The 19,750-nt window shown below is 37.4% G+C and overlaps 1 protein-coding gene across 1 annotated transcript; it reads left to right on the forward strand.

The window, feature by feature from the left end:
- Nucleotides 1–13,288: 13,288 nt before the first annotated feature.
- On the forward strand, nucleotides 13,289–14,733 carry LOC106929403 (alpha- and beta-fibrinogenase OhS1-like). The gene is made up of 6 exons (XM_015006331.2): nucleotides 13,289–13,338; nucleotides 13,428–13,620; nucleotides 13,703–13,888; nucleotides 14,192–14,253; nucleotides 14,353–14,477; nucleotides 14,571–14,733. The coding sequence occupies exons 1-6, from the start codon at nucleotides 13,302–13,304 to the stop codon at nucleotides 14,709–14,711; spliced, it is 744 nt and encodes a 247-aa protein (XP_014861817.1). The 5' UTR covers nucleotides 13,289–13,301; the 3' UTR covers nucleotides 14,712–14,733.
- Nucleotides 14,734–19,750: the final 5,017 nt, after the last annotated feature.

A 19,750-nucleotide genomic window follows, 5' to 3' on the forward strand; every position in this document is an offset into this window, starting at 1 on the left:
CCTAGTGAAGCCTAGCAACCCAAGTGGATCTCCAACAGTTTTGGTCAGCAGTGCTCTGTGCAATGGCTGCTGGAAAAGACAAGTGTTTTGTTCTTGACTTACCTTCCATCAACCACTGGCTGCATTATTGCTGGTTGTGCAGGAGGCTCTACTTATGCTTTTCAAAGATGTACGGTTGTATAATTGTGCATCTATTTGCAGCCATTTTCACATATGAGTGTAAACATTCAGGCTCAAATCTCAATATCTAAGAATGATTTTGTACCAAAAAATGTAACGAACATTTCTTCTTTCCCATAAACTTATTCTGATATGATCAAGGAAGTACAATAGGTCACCTTTAAAGAAAAAACTGGCATCTGAAAGACTTTTGATGAGACATCATGTCTCTGACAGGTTTGCACATTCTTCTTTGCAAGATAATTCATGCTCTCAGATGCTGTAGGTGAACAGCAGTTTTCAAGTTTTGCCACAAATTTCAAGTTGGATTTGGGCTATGACTTTGACTACGCCATTCTAGAGCATTAAGCTTCTCCCTGCTGGAAGGCAGAGCTGTATTATGTGGAAAGTTGTGCTTTGGTATGTTTATTGTGCCATACTGTTTCCATTTTTGGATGATGGAGTGGAACATCCGAGATGTTCAAAGACCCCTGATGGGATTTTATTTAAAGCCATTCATCATTTTCTTGTGTCATGAGTTACTTTGTGTTGGTCTTTCACATAAAAAAACAATGAAGTCCTTTGAAGATTGTGGTTGTAACAGGAAAAAATGTGCAAAAGTTCAATGGGTGTGAGCAAGTTTGCAAGCCACTGCATAGGCTGTCTGTGATTAAAAAGAAATCCAGTCATAATGAGGGATATGCTAAAGATTTAGCATACATTTCCACTAATTATTCCAATAAAGACTTGTAGAAAACTCTCCTGGTTTGAAAGTTTGATGAAATTGTTTTCTATTTCTGAACACATCTCAAACCTTTTGTAACAATTTGTCTTTTCAGTTTTTGCTGAAATATTTGAAACCTGCATTCTGATTTCTACTCTTTGTTTTCTGCAGGTTCCTAACTGGAAATGTTCCTGTCTCTACTAATATTTTACACATTATTATTGTTCATTCTTTCACTGTATGTGAGTTTCATATGCTGAAAAGTGCAGATGTTGATTATGCAAATACAGGTTTTAAATGACTCAAACCGCTTCTGTTCTTATTTTAGATCGTCCGCATTGGGTAAAAATTAGGATTTATAGAAACAAGAATGATTTAAATGTCCTGAATCTGTTCTGCTGACTTCTTTTAGGTTTGCAACAATCCTCTTCTAAAAAAAAAATCAAGCAAGCGGAGACACACGAGCATCAAAAGCTCCAACTGACTCTTCTAGCTCTGTCTTCTTCGTGATCCATAATTCAGTAGTAGCTGCTTCATCCTTAACCTTTATCTGAGGCAAACAGCTGGGCTGCACCTCAAATATTTGTAGATTGGTATCCTCTGGTGAGGATACCCACAATGCTTTGCTATGTCCACAAAGAACTTCAATGTCTTCAGCAGTATCAGGAAAAATATCTCATGCCCTGCTTATGTTTGCCATATGTTTTAAGCACAAAAACATGACATTCTGATATTTATTTGGCACTTTCAGCATTGTAACAATATCCAGAAAGCAGGTTGTTAGTTTATGGTCACATAAAAACCAGAGTGTCATTGATTTCTCCCAGAATTTTATTCTGGGTTTGACCTAAAATTTGCCACCTCATTTCACAGATGGCTTATTCAAACATGACAACCTTTTAGTTGTGCAGTCATAAAATGCTAAAAGAACACAGATATGTTTTTGGTTTTTAATGGCAAAAAGAAAATGGATGCATTTATTCCAGATTTTATTGGAAGGATATATTTCAAAACCTTATGATAATCAGAATTTTACAAATTGATCTGCATTACATACAAGAGTTGTAGGATTTTTATTTATAGTTGTAGCACTTCACAATTCTTGTCAGAAGTGAACATAAGAGCCCACTGCACTGAACTCCATTGAAAATCTCCTGGATATTCCTCCAAATATTGATTTCTGAACTCTTCAGGAATTAAAACATTAGTATTGTTGTTTCTAAATGAATATCAATTTGTTTTCTTTGCATTATTTGAGGTCTGAAAGCTCTGCATCTTTTTTTAGTTCATATTAAGCTTCAAAAAGATGAAATAGGGACAATGTACAAAAACCAGCATAGATTAAAGACAAATGTTTGAATATGAATTTAAACTGAAAATGTTTGAGAAAATCATCTTAAAAATCCAAATCTATGGGGAAATTTTCCCCTTTTTTTGTTATTTTCTGTCAGGCATCCACGCACTCACTGACTGTGAAGGCAAAAAGGCTTTCTGTCTTTGAATGTGGGAGGATTGTTGAAAAGCACTGCAAGACCTCTTGCAACATGCCCTTTTGAGTTTGAATGCAGCAAACCAATTATTTTAATTTTCCTAAAAGATCCTGACGGTATAGACTAGATCAGCGGTGTCAAACTCAATTTCATCGAGGGCCACTTCAGCATATTGGCCCCCCTCAACGGGCCACATTGACGGTACAGATCAGGAGTGCATCCCTGCTGAAACACCCCAGACAAAAGGTTGACTTCCCTCATTCAGTTCTGTAGAGTCTTATAATGAGTCAATGGTCCAGGTGTGTTAGAGAAGGAACCATCTAAAGCTGCAGATGGTAGCTCTGGAAAACTAGACTTGGGCACCTCTAGCATAAATGTATGAAAATACAATGTTAAAAATAAATTAAACACCTCATATTGTTAAATAACTGATTTTATGTATTGAACTTTTAAATATTACATTTGAGTTTCCATGGATGTAAAAATTACTGCTCAGTTTAAAAATTACAATATTTAAATCAGTTGTTTAAAGGTAAGCAAACAAATAATAAAAACAAGTCACATGGGCAGACATTATAGACTTTACGCAAAGATTTAGTCTCAGAGGCAACTGAAATCAAATTTTTTTAAAATCCTTTCTGAATATCATCTCATGGACTCTGAACTAAATGCGTCTTTCTGACCGGGAGCTGACAGCGTGTTGAAGAGTTATGGACCGGACGCTTTGGAGCGTCTGGTTAGGAAGAGCATTACAAACCTTTGGTTGAAATGTAGTTTGTAGTCAATTTGTGCTCAAAACCTATTTTAAGTCAATCATCGGCCTTTAAAATGCTGGGGGGCCACATGTGGCACGCGGGCCTTGAGTTTGACACATGTGCATTATGCCATAGAACTGCCAATTGGTAATTGAAGTAAAGTAACTTTGATTTCAAAGAAGCCTACATTGAAGTCGATTGGCAAATGAACCAATCAACTTGGCTTGGAACACGAAAGGGGAAGACTCTTATTGTCTCACTGCACCCCAAGAGATGCATAACCTACAAAAACCATTTCTGTCTGGTTTCGAACCAGAGACCTTTTGCATGTAAAGCAAACATGATAACCTCTACACTACAGGAACTGAACTTCTCTGCTTTGTTTCAGTTTGAGGTTCCAAAGTTGATGATGTGAGATGCAACATGAAAATTTCAACTGAGGCTTGCACTCAGATGCCTGGATTCAGAGTACAGACCATGACACCACAGAGCCCTTCTTGACCTTTAGTAAACACCTGTGATGTATAGAACATGCAAAATCTGTTGCTGTCTGGTTTCGAACCAGAGACCTTTTGCGTGTAAAGCAAACATGATAACCACTACACTATAGAAACTCATGCTTGTTCCACTGTTCCTGGTAGATGATCCACATTTTGTTAGAGACTGATGTCAATGCTGGGCATGGAACAAAGTCAAATACTTATACCACAGATCCTCTCAGAGACCACAGTAACTTGGTGAACAAACTGTCAGACTTATACTTGTGCCTAATTTCACATTACAGTCCATAAACTAAGCCTGGGATCAAAAAATTGTATTGAAGATGTCATTAGCAGAGACAAATGGTTCTACAGAGACTTGGCTAAATGGCTATAAAATAAAATCAATACTTACAAATAAAAGATGGTTCAAAAATAAAATTAACACATTAAAATAAAAAAATATCTCTGAAATACAATCAACACTTCAGATACAAAATCTCTGGAAAATAAAATATTATGTATGTTGTTTTGAAAAACATTAGCATATAAGCACTTTTATCAAATTTTCATTGTGGTAAGATCATGTTAGTTATTCTTAAATCCATGGAAACTCAACAGTTTGTAAGGTAGGTGAGTTAGCTCAGCGGGTTAGAGCACTGTGCTGGCAAGGCTGAGGTCATCGGTTCAAACCCCGTATTGGGCAACTCATGTGCAAGGTCTTTCAGACAATCAACACTTCAAAATAAAATAAGGGTTCAAAAATAATATCAACACTTTCAATAAATAAGGGTTCAAAAATAAAATCAACACTTTACAATAAATAAGGGTTCAAAAATAAAATCAACACTTCAAAATTAAAAGTGGTTCATTTATGTTTTCGCATCCACCTGAATAATATGTACTTGCGCCCCTGGTTGTGTTAATCCATTTGAGGAGTTTATCTTGAGGAAATAAATGACGATGCAAAAGTTAATTAGACCGTAACATGCGCAGTGCGCTGCTCAACCACTGCGGACGCGGCTCCGCCGCTGCGAAGAATTAGAAACCGCTGGAAGTAACTCATCCAGCGGTTTTAACAAATGGAGCCTACTTGGTGCATGTTACCCAGGAGAGCGGCGCTCTGTAGGAGCTGCAGACGTAACATCTGTCCGTTTCGGAGAAGCAAAACCACGCAAATAAATAAATAAATAAATAAATAAATAAATCCTGGTAAAAGCGCACACCGGACCGCGCTGGGTAAAACACTCACAGAGTTCAGTTGATCTGTTTGGATCAGACAGATCCAACTGACTGATGAATTAGCGCAGATTTTTCTGCAGATGGGAACCAGGAGGAAGTGCGTTCAGACCCCAGCGGGTGAAGTGATGCTAATTTAAGTAAATTCGCTTAATTTAATTTATTAAAAGTTATTGGGGCCTCAGTCAGTGGTTTTTGTCACTACGGAGAAAAATGTAGATGCATTTATCTTCTTAATTTGTGATGGGATCTGGATTCACTGTGAATATTAAATAAACCGCATAAAATGCGACTAAATAGTCGATGTTAATATGATTGTAATTTCACGGATAAAAATAGTACAGGACCGATTTTTTTTAATGTTGTCGGTCAAGATAACGGATAACAAAAAAAAAGTCTAGCGCCACCTGCCGCCCTGACACCAACTCACACACATCTTCATTCACAGTCTTACTTGTAAGTCGATTTTTCTTTTCTTGGACGTTTTGATGTTAGCTTGTCGATGTCTCAGTTTTATTCGCTGGGAAAATCAATAAGCAGCTTGAGGTGACTCTGCTGCTCTCTAGTGGCGAGAAGCCGTAATGTTGGCTGGTAGCAATCGGAATGCATTATGGGAGATGTAGTTTGTAGTCAATTCATGCTCAAAACCAATTTTAAGTCAATCATCAGCCTATAAAATGCTGGGGGGGCCACATAAAATGACATGGCGGGCCACATGTGGCCCGCGGGCCTTGAGTTTGACACGTGGACTAGGTCATCAAATCACTATGTTGCCTGTAGGAATTTTTAATGTCCAGCAGGTGTCAGTACTGAGTGACACAGTATCGACAGAATCGGCACAGTTTTGCTACGTATGTGTCGAAATGATACATGACGCCTCATCTAATCCATCACTACGCTCAAGCAGGAAGAAAACCACAACCATGGCGGACCGTAATGAAGATTAAGTTGTTAATGTGCTGACTCCGGTCGGACAACTTCAAAAACGTAAGCTATGCTTCAGCCTTTGCATCCACCTTTACTTCCGCAAACATTGCGCATTTCTTCTTTTTCATGGCGGTTGGAAAACACTGAGAAGGCTTACGTTATTGGGCCCTCTACTGCGCATGCGGAACACTTTCAGGTCATTTGCAGTTCACGCTGGAGAACATATACAGGTCGCACGGCAAAAATAATACTACTGCTTCGGGCTGCAGTGTGAACGTAGCCTAATTGAATTTTTGAAATGCAAAAGAAAGTTTGATTCCATAACAAGATTTTAAAAAATAAATTTAAAAAATCAAATGGGGACAGTCCTGATGATTTTCAACAAGAACATTGGGGCTTGTTGTTGTTTGTCTTAAACCATTGTTGGACCAAGAAATGGTGCAAACAAGTTGCACATAAGGAGACGTTTCTGTAAGCATTTCTGTTCTGCCAGACTCTGCAGGGAAGCAATAGCTTTTCGTTAAGAGTTTAGGGCTTACTGCCTCTGAAAAGCAGAAATCCAATGTGAATGCAGACTTTTCCCTTAATTTCATCATTTAAAACCATCTTAACAGAATACTGTCTTCTCCTTTTGGCCTGGAAGAGTGTCTCCTAATATGCAGAGAAACTCTAGAGGAAATCAGCAGAGGTTTGCTACAGACTCTTAGAGCGCAGGAAATTATTTGGGCTGCAATCCAGACTGTGTAAGCACGGTTTAATCTTCTTTGCAGGCCGCATAAGAAAAAGCACATGAAGAATTATTGAGTAACAGAAGAACAAATCTGTATTTGTAATCAGCATTAGGTTTTTGTAACCAAAGTAGGAACTGTTGTAGTTGGTATTCAGGTCGTGAGTGTTTTTCCCGTCCATGTCTTTGTCTCTATGGAAAGTCGTCGTAGTTGAGTGAGATTGTGTTTGTATTGCGGTTGCTGTCGGTACAAAAAAATCAATTCGGTGGTGTTATTAAGCTATAAAATAAGCGACAGGGGGAGATGCATTATGTCCATTTAGACTATAGTGTCATTTTTCTTTTCTGCTGGAGCGTTTGTCAACTTAAAGTAAAGTAGAAACGTTCTCGTTTAACACAATAAACGAACATATAGCTTTCAAAACCATTTCTGCTTTCTACTTTTCAACTTCCACTGCCAGGATTTGTCAGTTTTCGCTTCTCTGGATCATTTGGAAATATTGTTGCACTGGATTACATTTGATTGTTTCATATGAATGCATAACAAAGATGAGTGTTTATTATATCTCCTCCTGTCGGAGCTCATTTTGAAGTAGATAAATCCTAATGTTATCATGGAAATCTATTTTCAGCCGCCACTCAGGAACAGATGCAACACACGCTCATGACCACTTCCTTTTTTCCCCCCTTTCTCTCTTTTTTTTTAAGTAGCTATTACTCTGAGTAACTGGAAGCTGGGCCTGATTTAAACAGGGCGGTTGCTAGACAACAGGTAACCCAGATGCTGTGGAGCAGCTCCTGGTGTAAACAGCTCCAGTGTTTCCCTCTGTGCTGACGTAACGTGTGGGGACGTGTCAGGGACAAAAACACAGAGTGATGGTATTGCAGTGACTCAGAGTTTGATGGCAGATGGGAGCGAACACTTCAGCTTGGGTTTCATTTCTCCAGAGAAAGTGAAGTTAAGGGTCGTTTCTGGTCCAGATTGCAGCCCAAACGTCTGAAACATAAAATCAAAATGTGCTTTCACTGTGTCAAAATTTCTAAAATAAATCTTAAAATGTGTTTATGCAGATGAGTTAAGAGTTTGCTTGATGGCAGTAATGTATTCCCATATAACCACCCCTCCACCACCGTGCTTATGCAAAGGTAACTGACTCAAACTCTAGATGGCTTAAGAAACTCTTACAGATCGTCAGATGGTATCTAAACTCCAACATTTACTGAATGTTTTCTCCCTCTGCATTGTTACACTGTAAAAAGAAATTAATTGAACCAACTTAAATTAATTGCTTCAATTGGTAAGTAGTTAAATTAAGTTTATCCAACTAAATTTATATTTTTTTTACTCAATTCATTGTGTTTAAAAATGACTAATTTAAGTCAGTCTTACTTTAAGAATATTTTCAAAAAGATCCTTTATTAGTTTACTTCTTCAAAAAGAGAAGTAAACTAATAAAGGATCTTTTTCAAAGTTTCTTTGGCCTTTATTTGAGAGTAAGTAGACAGGAAATTGGGCAATGACAGAGGGGGAAAGGTCATCAGGCCGGAAATCGAACCTGTGACGGCTGCACTCAAAAAAGTGTTTTTGGCTATAGTTCATTTTATTGACAACAGCCAATAAAATGACTGTAGTCATATTATTGGCTGCAGTAGCATAGTTTCAACACTTCTGACTTTCAGTTTCCCCAAGAGTCAAGCTACTTTATGATTCTGTTGCTTACTAGCAGATACTTAAAACACATAAACACAAAAATCAATCTTTTTTTTTTTTTTCTGATGGTACTGAGCGCAAACCAGGACTTCAGGCTGAATGTGGTCTGCATATGTTGCACGACTCTGCCAAGAAGTGTTTAAAAGAAAAACATATTGGGTGAAAGTATAATAGAAAACATCACAGCGTCTCAGACTGAAGAGCTGTTTCTCTTTGTGAATGTCGGTACTTCAGCTGTAACCAGTGTCACAACTCTCAGGTCATTTTGACCCATTTTCCATTTTCAATACTCTCCATTGTTATCCATCAACATAAAACCTTTTTGAACCAACATCCTGTAGGTCTTTGCATTTTTTATTTTTTATTTTTGCACAATGTGGATAAACAGTTGCTAAGGGTAAAATCGACAATTTGGACACGCAACAGCCTCAAAATTCAGCTTGATGCCACCTCACCTCATCTCTTACCAGTGATGTATTTTTACAGACACATAAAAGCAGGTCCTGACGGGCTCCTGCAGAGGTGAGGCTGAATCACTCGGTCACACCTTGTTCTTTCCTTAAAGCACTCTCTAAGACTTCTCCCAATACAGCTGATTACAAGCAGGCTGTTCTTGTTTGCTATCCCCCTTTAAGATATGCTCTGGATAAAATAAGTACATACTTTACAAAGTCAGCTCATTTTACCTTAGGAAAACTTTTCTGCTAGAACATTTTTGCAACAAAATCAATTTATTCACTGCATGTTTATGTCCGTTTGTGTAAGGTTGAGATGGTTCTGCACATGAAAACGGTCCTTTATTAACCAGTCAGACTAGCAACACAAAACAGACAATAAAAACTGTCAGATATGACTTTATTACGCCACGAAAATAACTCAGAAATAGTCTAAATAATTTCGAAGTAGTTGTTCTTTCTTTCCTTCTGAAGGAGAGTTTGTTTACGTCTTAGAGGGGAGAGGGAAATCCCATGTTTGGCCTATTTTGCTTTTGCATTTTGCACATAGGTTTGTGGTGCATTTCTGTCCAAAAAAAAAGATGTAAAACTTCAGATATCTCACAAACAAGATGGAAAATTCACGAAAACCTTTTAATATAGCAGATACTACGGCCACCGTAGTTTCTGCTATATTATGCTATATTCTGCGTAGTAGGTATTTAATATTCAATTTTGATCCATGAACTGATCAGTATATTTTTGCGAGAGATCTCAGAAAAACAAAATCCCCCATGTCCCCTAGGGGACTCCGTATCACCTCCTTGGTCAGAGATGCACCACAGAAACTTTATGCTTCATCCCTGCTATATTTTTACTCAAAAACAAAAATACAGCAGTCTACTACGTCAGTGTGCATGTATCCTTTTAGCTGTAATAATTCATCCTGTCATTCACTGGATGATCAACAGGATAAAAATACCAGCTATCAGCCTTTTAGTATCTTTCAGGCATCAAAGGTGCATCAAATACAAAGCAGCACCCAGGAATAAACACATTTTCTGCAGGACGAGAAGAAACAGAAGAATCTAGATCGACCAGACAGATGTTATTCTCAAAGTAGGAAAGAAAAATATATATATTTGTGGAGGAGTTCTGCTTTTCATGGAAGTGATGAGAGATTAAAGGTATGAAAAGAGCCTATACAAAACCTTCAAATCAACATTTTCTGTCTAGAGAACCACATTGATTTACTAGCATTAGTGTGAAGCATCTGCAGCAACTATTAACAAAGCAATTCAGACAAAAATAAGTTTCTGGAAGGTTAATAGCAGAAGTTTGCTGCAGGCTCTCAATAACATATTGGACTCTTTGGCAGAGTGGGAACATGTTAAACAGATCATTTTATTGACATTTCTTGTGTTCTGCAACTTCAGCTGAGGGATTGATTTTCTCCATTTATGCTGCTGCATATGAATCCAACAAAATTCAATCTATTCGTCACCTCATATTTTGAAGACACTTGAGTATATAATGACAAAATACAAAAAAAAACGGCTGTAAAGATCATGAATTGATTTGTAAATTGCCATGACTCATGCAGATACTTTGCAGTTTTTAGAAAAACATATTCTTACCATTTGTTTCCAAGCGTTGCAATTTAAATCTATTTTCTGTTTTAAGAGGAAAATCTATGAGAGACAGTAAAGTGGTGAATGGAGAAGCAGAAAGACATACAAACAATTAAGCGTAATGGTGAACCAAAAAATATCCCCATGGAAACCTTTCTCTCAATTCTCAAAATGATGAGGATGACGATGATGATAATAATGGCAGAAGCAGGAGTGGGTTGAGCTCTTATATAACCTGCACTGAAAGAAATAATAAAAAAAGTAAAAGTAATTTTTTCTGCACAGATGTAACAATGGACAATTTATCATTTGCACAAATGAAGCTCTGGATATCTGTAGGTATGACCACACCTTTTGTTTTAGAGGCTAAAACCCGACAGACTAAAACAAAAGTGTTTTCCTGACCTGTCAGGGATATTTAGGTGACTGAGCCTCCACCCACTGGGAGGTCAGTGACCGCCTGGAGCGTCTTCTGCTCTCGGCTTCTCATGCCGGGTTTGTGTCAGAATCAGGCAGCGGCAGCAGACTTACACATCCAGACACCAGCAGTAGGAAAAGGCCTTTCGAGAAACACAATCACACTATTTCTGGTGGTTAGGAGAAATTTAAAGGCTGATATTGATCAGTACCTTCAGGTATCGACATTGTTTAGATCACATGTATCAAACTCAAGGCTCGTGGGCCAAATCTGGCCCGCCGAAGCTTTTTATGTGGCCCTCTGGATTCTAGGCCAGTGTTTCTCAACCCTGGTCCTCAGCGGCCCCCTGTCCTGCATGTTTTAGGTATTTCTCTTCAGCCACACACCTGAATTGTATCTCTGGGTGATTAACAGGCTTCTGCAGTACTTGATGGTCATGCAATCATTTGAATCAGCTGTTCTGGAATAGAGGCACATCTAAAACATGCAGAGCAGGGGGGCAGTGAGGACCAGGGTTGAGAAACACTGGTCTAGACTAAACACTAAGTGAGCTTAAATATTATATTATCAATCAAATCAATGCAGTTTTTACTGCCAAATTATATCAATCAGTCCCTCGAGTTCACTGCCTTAATCAGTGTTTATGTGTGACTGTCTTAAATGTTATCGTCATGTCAGCATGCAGCCGTGTGCGTGTGAACAGATAAAACAGATAGAGAAAAGACAAAGAGTCCTTTTGTCAATAACAGAGTGTTCCTTATGAATTTTTTGTTACATTTCTTATCTGTAATCACCAGACTTTTAGTTTCTTTTATGAAGGACATTTTAGTTCCATTAGTCTTTTTGTTTTTCACAATATAGCATCAGGGCTTTGTTTTACTATTTTTTTGTATTTATGTTTGTCCTTATAACTTGATTTTTTTTTTTAGCACATTAGCTCCACTTCATACCAACCTAACTTTTAACCACATAAAACATATTGTTTTCTCCCTGTGTTCACAAATACATCAAAGCAATAAGAAAAACTGAGGTCTGTGTTTTTAATTAAAAAAAAAATCACATCAGTTAAAATATTACTGTAGGTTTCTTTAAATGTGTTTTAAAAATCAGAAGTTTTTATTTCATTACATGGCACGGGCTCCGCCCCCTTGATGACGTAGAGCAATCCTCCCCCAATCATTCCAGGACAGTTGTCAGCAACTGACCAATCAGCGTCGCAAGTACACGCTCCTTATCTCCGACAATATTGACAGTGTTTATCATAGCAAACACGCTGCGGTCAGAGAGATTTTGAGGAAAATAATAGGAAATCCTGGCCCAAGTTGTCAGTGGGGAATATGCAATCCCGACAGCCGTTACCCAGAATGTGTAGAGGGCGGAATACAATTTATTACATTTCCAAAACCAAAAAAAAGTCTGGAATGACGCAAGAAATGAGCCCACCTCACGTCCAGTTGAATGAAACTGATGGACGGAACTACCACGTTAGTCAGCACGAAGGCATCCGGTAGTAAACGTCCCATTTTTTGTCATAACATTGACATAATCATTTCCAGATCAATAAATGAAGCTAGTTATGCAGAGTTTTATGGTGTAGATTCCAACGGTAGCTCTAAGGCAGCATGAAAACAGACTGCAGTAACTGCCGTATTTACATTTAAACATCGTTTTATGCTACTTTTTGTTTTTAAGCATTTTCCTGAAGGCATACTTTCACAAGCCGGTATTATTTAAGTCATTACTCACCCATTTTGTACATGCAACCAGACTTTGTGTCCCTCATCAGTTTTCCTCTTGGGCTTCATCGTTGTTTCCCGCTACTAACCTTACAGACCTGATGTAGGACTAGTTAGATAATTTTCTTTGCCTCAGTGTTGGTTTACAAGGCAAAATTGACTCAAAAAAATGTCTCGGGTAATGCATTAAAGTTTGTTATCTCTGCCATAATAGTTTGCTTGTCGGAGGACAGCTACTTCTGCAATGGCGTGGATCCGGCGTCATGTCAATTGGATGAATTTCTGTGAATTTTGCAAATGCTGCTTCACCACCCAGCACTGTAATATTGTTCTTTTTCCAAATAAAAGAAGCAAACCCTTTTCTGTTTGTATAGAGGGTCATTTTTACAGCTCCCCAATATACAAAATGATACTATTTTTGGGAGCAAAGGCAGATGTGAATTCTTGTATAGATTGGAAACCATTTACCAATTATTTGTAGTCTAGATTCTAGTGCAAATCTCTCAGTTCATTTGAGATAAGGCAAAACTAACTTACAAGAAACTTTGCAGCAAAATATAGGAGTTGCTTCTTTTAAGTTAATTCCTTAATATTGATGAAAAGGTTCTTGTTTCATTGGCTGATTATTTAAGTTATACTAGGGGGAAAATGTTTTGTTATTGGTGAAATAATCCGTCAATGGAACAAGAACGTTTTTCTTTAGAGCGATGAGTTCCTCTGTATGCAGATGACAGCGCAGATCGGTGTCTATCTTGTGACTGGACAGATTAGTGTCCGTCCTGATTGGTGGCTTCCTGTCCAGAAGGAAGTTGTGAACAGAGTTTAAAAGCTGCTGCAGGACTGTAGATATTCACAGGAAGCTGGACCAGCAATGGCTCTGCTGAAGGTTCTGCTGCTGCTGGGGCTGGGTGAGTCTGAAGCACTGGAGACATTTCCACTGGTTCCAGGGAGGCTGCTGCTCTCTGTGACTCTCAAACTTCCCCCTTTTCTTCTTCAGGTGTTTCAGTGAACTCAGATGTTTCTCTGCAGAAGAGAATCATTGGAGGTCATGACTGTGATGAGAAGGAGCATCTTTATCATGTTCGGCTGGTGGGCAGCATGGGTAAAGCAAAAACCCGCTGTGGAGGAACTCTGATCCACCCTCAGTGGATCCTGACTGCAGCTCACTGCTGGAAGTCGGATATTGGATGGTAGGAAAGAGACATCAAGACAGTTTTATCTGCAGATGATCAGGTTTTCTGTGTGCTCATTATAATCTAACCTTTTCTGCAGGATTAACGTAGTAATGTTAAAAGTTCATCCACAGACTGCTATACATCAGAATACGGTAATCCGAGAAGATCCTGTGAGTTATGTTGCCCACGACGAGAAGCATGACATCATGTTGCTGAAGCTTCGGAGACCAGTAACAGATGTCCAACCCGCTCAGCTACCAGACTGCAGTCATCGTCTTAAAGTGTAAGTCTTTCTCTGACCAAAAACGTGACTTCAGGATTTCTGTCTCCAGTCCTGGTGCCTCTGCTCCAGCACACCTGAGTCAGGTAATCAGGCCACTAGCAGAATCAGAACCCGTTTAGCTCAGGTGTGTTTGACCAGAGACACATGTAAAGGACGCAGGACACCTTCACTTCACTGAGGACTGGAGGTGGACACTCGTGTGTCAGTGGATGAAGTCCTTCATGGATTCATTTCCTGTTCTTTCATTGTTCTTCATTACATCGTTATCTTGTATTGTTACATTTTATTCTTCTTGTGTTTTAGAGACGATGATGTTCAGCTGGTAGGAGAGGGAATAACGACAGCCGGCCCCAATAATGAGCGACGTGAGAGAAACATTGAAGTTATGAGAATAAAATGTTTTTCTGCCTCTCCAGAAAAGGTCGAGTGACGAACATGTTTATGATTGTCATGTTTCTCTACAGTACTCGATGCTGCTCTTCCAACACGTCTTCAGTGTGTCAACATGAAAGTTGTTGCCGTTTCCTTCTTCTGGCCGCCATGTGGGAAAATATTCCTTACTGCAGCACCAGACAAGGATACATGTCATGTAAGTTTGTTTCTTCGATATCTCTCTCCAGTGATTAGAAGACTTTTCTGTTTTACAACATAAATAAATGTATTGTTATGCATTTTTCAACAGGGTGACTCTGGCTCAGCAGCGATGTTCAACAACATGATTTACGGTGTGCTTTCTGAAAGCGGACAAAATGCATGTGACGAACCAGTTAGAGTCATGGATGTGTGTGAATACATGGGGTGGATAAGCAGAACAACGGCTTAAATAAAACATAAACCATTATGAAATAAAATTCTCATCAAATTTCCTATGAGACATAATTTCATAATTGTATCTTCATCAGTTTGTTTCACAGGTTTGTAGAATTACGATAAATTAATCGTTTTGTTTTTTCTCACCTGGCTTTGACCTCCACAATTGATCTTTCTTTGCCTCAGAAATGCAAAATAAATGAATGAAAAAGAAACATTTCCTGGCTGGTTGACTTTACATTCATGGTTCAGTTTGTTTGGTTGATATTTTCCCTGAACAGAGTCTAAAAACGTGACATGAGTTTTAAATCACATGAAGAGGAACACAAGAAGTAATTTATTTATTCAGTTTTTGTCTTTATTTTAACCCATGAAACAAAAACTAAGCACACACATGCTAATTGCTGTTCCTAGCGAAACAGCTGTGAGAATGCAAATCTGCAGAATGATTGCTGCAGATTATGCAAGAAAGAGCAGAACAAAGCATAAGAAGTAGGAAAAAACAGAAGAAAGCAACAGTCATACATGGTAGAAATGTTTTGCTAAATAGTGAAATTTAGTAAAAGATATAACAATTCAGCAGAAGTAGAAATTTATATGCAATCTGAAATATTTCAAAAAGTACAATAGTAAAATATCTGAAATAGTAAAATGGTGAAATGTTTGATAAAGTACAATAGTAAAATGTAGCAAAAGATGTAGCATAATTCAGCAGAAGCAGAAATTTGTATTCAACCTGCAATACTTGAAAAAGAATCAAATTTTTCTGCCATAATCCAAGAGCACACATTTTCAGACTGAAAAATGGATTTCATGTCTTTTGTTATCAAAACTTTAAATACTTTTGCTTACATTTTTATTTTGAAAGCATGACTTCATGTCTGTCTTCTCAAAACTTATGCTTGTACTCAAAATATCTCCTTGCACTCACACTTAATCTCTGCTTGGACTTTCTGTTCGCTTACGAAACCTAGCGCTGCCTTTTTGACAGAGTCGCCTAGCAACCTCTCAGCCAATAGAATGAAAGTATTGTACTTGGTGTGTTTGTTTTCTTCTAGCTGATGTGCCTGTGTGGGTACTATCGATTGTAAGTCATGTGCTGTGTGGGCTTGTTTCAACCGTTTAATCTTTCAATGTTTAATTTTGACCTTATTTATTATTAATTTGTACTTTTTTTAAACTTAACATTTAATTAGCAAGTTAAACATTTAGTTTGGAAATAAATATTTAGCTTGCTAGGCAAATATTAAGTTTGGGGCTATTTACTTAGAAGCTTAATATTTAGCTTGCTAAATAAATAATTAGATCCAAGCTAAATATGTAGCACACTAGCTAATTATTTACCTTTACTGTCAATTTAAACATTTTTCCCCAAATTAAGCATTTAGTTAGTGAGCTAAATATTTAGTTTGAACCTGTTACATTTACTGTTACATTGGGGTGAAAACATGAGTTTGATGTTAGAAAGAAAAATAATTGTTCTGTTGCGTTATATGCAGCTAGTTCATGCTTTTATTCAAAAAAGCTCTGTTAATGCACAGGTATTACACAAGTACTGAAAAGAGAGAAAAAAAGAAGCAAAGCCTTCTTTTTTGCTTTTGTTTGCAAAATTGCAACTATCTGAAAAGCTGCACATTTTCCAGTCTTATTCACCAGAGCAGACAGATGACATTTAGCCCTGAAACATGGTGGTAATTCTAATTTTTTTGCACACATGAGACTGATAGACTTTGACATTTCATTTTCTAAATTTATCCACAGAAGATCCAGACATGAAGAGAAATATTCAAGGTGTTTTATCTCTTTAGATGATTTGCTGCATCTATATTTACCCACATTTGACATTATGATGAAGAAACCCAGCAAACCCATGATAAAGGGAACTACACCATTTTGCATTTATGTTTTTGAGCAGCCTATCACAAAAACAGTCTATAATTTTATTTTCTTCAGCTGAATTTATGAAAAATGCTTGATAATCTAAGCTGCACAGGGATTAAACTGTATTTACAGTCAAACAATGCAATTCCCTGAAAGTCAATTATAAAAAAAACTCAGCATTAAGTAGATGGTAGCTAAAATCCTGCATGTTTTTATATGTTTCCCTGCTTTAACACACCTGATTCAGATAATTGCAGTTCAACAACAGACTGCTAAACAGCCAATAATTGAAATCAGGTTTGCAGAAGCAGGAAAACACCTAAAATATGCATGACAGCCTGTCTAGAGGACCATTTAACTAAATTATGAAGCATCTCAAAGGTTTAACAAAATCCAGCCCTAAAAATTACAACGTTGGGTATAAAAATGAGTTGTGATTTCATTTTTTTCCAATACTGATCGATCAGCAGGGGGCAGCAGTTACCCATAAGTAAGACCTTCCCATGCTTTAAAATGCAAAGCTTTTAAATCTTTTAATAAATATTACACTGGGCAGAAAAATGAGGAGTTTATTATATGGACTCATCTGATCTTCAGTTCTTAGAAACAGGAGGAAGAGTTTTAATTTAGTCGACAACATAAGTGTTAAAAGTTCACGGATCCGTTGAACATCTCCTCCAGGGGCATTTCTGATCATTAAACTTACATAACAGTCATCACATGCCATATTTCTCTGTTTTTCATGTTTCCGTGACATCTGCTATCAAAGCATCGGCGCTTTGAGGGGGTTTAAAGCAGATTCATGCGAGGAATCTGAGTGGGAGCATTGTGACTCAGAGATCAACCACCAAGCTGACAGATGCCCATCGATCTTTTTTAGACCCTCACAGACTCACTGGTAGGCATTTGATGTGTGCAGGCAGGCAGAGGCTGCATGTTAACATGGCAGGTGGTTTTAAAATGTATTGATATTATGGGGAAATGACAGTGAAAAGTCAGATTATGCAGAAGAAACTGAGATTCAAAGTAAAACTGATGAAATCTAAAAAAATATATATCTGATGGATGTTAAGGTTTTTTTTTATTAAGCTTTCATACACGTGGCTCATGTTTGAAATAGACTCAACACAAATTGATTAACCTGTACGGAAATATTTTGGTGACAATAATAACACCAACAAATCATGACAGAAATCTAATAAAGTAATAAAGTAATTTTTGAGTGAAAAGAGAAGTAAACAACATACTTATTCATGCATAGCCTCTTTAAAAAATCCACCTGGATAATTAACCCTTTCATGCATGAATTACGATCCTTTGTGTTAAGATTTCTTTCCTTTTTTATTTTCTTAAGGCATTAAAAATGGCAGGAAAAAATATTTTATTTTTTTAGGTGATCAATTGTAATTTTCCCCAAATGCAAAGATGTTATTTGAAAAATGCATCAGTAGTATTGTTCTTTAGGGGTTATCTGATGTCACAATATTTTGTTTACCTGCAAGAGTCGTCTACAGTAGAAGGAGGGACCGGGTCGGCTGGCATGCTTTCATGTCAGCCATATTGGATTTAACAAAAATAATTTCTTGCATTTGCAGCTGATGGCCAGTAGTTGATAGTGTATTTCATGATGCATTAGTGTCCACTTCAGTGGTCTGTTTGCATTTGTAACATAAAAATCCACAAGAAGCACAAGAAAATGACTTTTAGACAGCTGTCCATGAAAGGGTTAACTTCTGTACCATCTGATTTGTTATGCTTGATTTAGGTACAGAGTCACATTGAGCATCCTTTTACATATTAACCTCATATTTAGGGAATAAATGATAATCTTGTTCATATTGTGCTCATTAGCATAGTCTCCTGGTCTCTAGTCGTTAAGACTTCACAGTGAAAACTCTCAAAGTCGTCTACAAATCTGTTTTAACAGGTAGTTAAACAGTTAATGCTCAAGACAATTATAGACTTGTTTGCCGTAAAGGGAGGAACAAAATAAAAGGAAAACGAAGGTGAACAGATAAAAAGAGCAGGCCAAAAGATCAGGGCTGGACCTCTGACATGGACACATCTTTCTGAGCCATAAAAATTGTTTCATTTCTGACCCATTAAACCAGAAACTGGCTACATTTTTAACTTGTTACGGCAGGTATCAAGTCAAAAGATTGCTCTCACCCTTAACATAATGATCCAAAAAGCAAACTAATTCCTTCCAAAAAGATTATTTTTAAGATGAAGAAAACGTCCAGTATCTCCAAAGACGAGATGCCAAGAAGTCCAAGAGGTTTAGATACTTTTTAAAGGCCCTACGTTTGCAAAACAGACAGTTTCTGTGCTGAGTCAGCCCACATGAACATGGACATCATTTGATCCATTTCCAATGTGACCCAGAAAACACAGCTGGCTTTGCTTTGTGCATTTTTCCAAGCTCAGAAACATGGTGAGGAAATTGTGTTGTGGAAAGCAAATTCTCTTCAGAATTTAATTAGGATTTGTGGCCACACTGCAAAAAAACACAAAAATTTACCAAGTTTTGTTTTCTAGTTGCTAGTGCAAATACCTTCGTACACTTGAAATAAGAAAACACAAAATTTAGAAGTAACTTTACTGCAAGAAAGAGTTTGTTTTAAGTCAATGATTTCTTAATATTGATGCAGATTATTTCACTTATAACAAGACATTTTCCCACATTATAAGTGAAATAATCTGCCAATGGAACAAGTACTTTTTCAGCAATATTCATTAATTATTGAGTTAAAACAAAGTACTATATCTTGCTTAAAAGTTACTTGTAAGTTAGTTTTGTTTTATTTTAAGTGTATTAAAAATATTTGCACTTGAAACTAGACAAAAAATACTTGTGTATTGTTTGGTAAGACTATATTTGCATTCAAAACGGGTTTTGTCTTCATTCTCTATACGTTTCCCTAATGCAACATTGTGCTGTGAGGAGATGCATTAAAAGTAAGATTATTCTAAACCTCTATTTTGGAGTTTTATCCCCATCTGCTGGATATAACAGCAAAACACTGTGCTTTCCACTGCATGCATTACCAAACAGGATGTTTGACACACAGATGAACATGACAAGAATAGCTGGAAAATGCTGACTCAGAAACATGCATGATGCTGATGAAAGCATAATAAAATATTGACCTAGAAATCAACTTTATTACT

The sequence above is a fragment of the Poecilia mexicana genome, unplaced genomic scaffold, assembly GCF_051168715.1.
Source record: "Poecilia mexicana isolate PSO_F unplaced genomic scaffold, ASM5116871v1 scaffold_21, whole genome shotgun sequence".
Classification (NCBI taxonomy): Eukaryota; Metazoa; Chordata; class Actinopteri; order Cyprinodontiformes; family Poeciliidae; genus Poecilia; species Poecilia mexicana.

Coding starts and splice junctions, on each gene's coding strand:
- LOC106929403 (XM_015006331.2), top strand. CDS start 13,302: ATGGCTCTGCTGAAGGTTCTGCTGCTGCTGGGGCTGG. Junction 13,339..13,427: donor TCTGCTGCTGCTGGGGCTGG/GTGAGTCTGAAG, acceptor TTTCTTCTTCAG/GTGTTTCAGTGAACTCAGAT. Junction 14,254..14,352: donor CGGCCCCAATAATGAGCGAC/GTGAGAGAAACA, acceptor GTTTCTCTACAG/TACTCGATGCTGCTCTTCCA.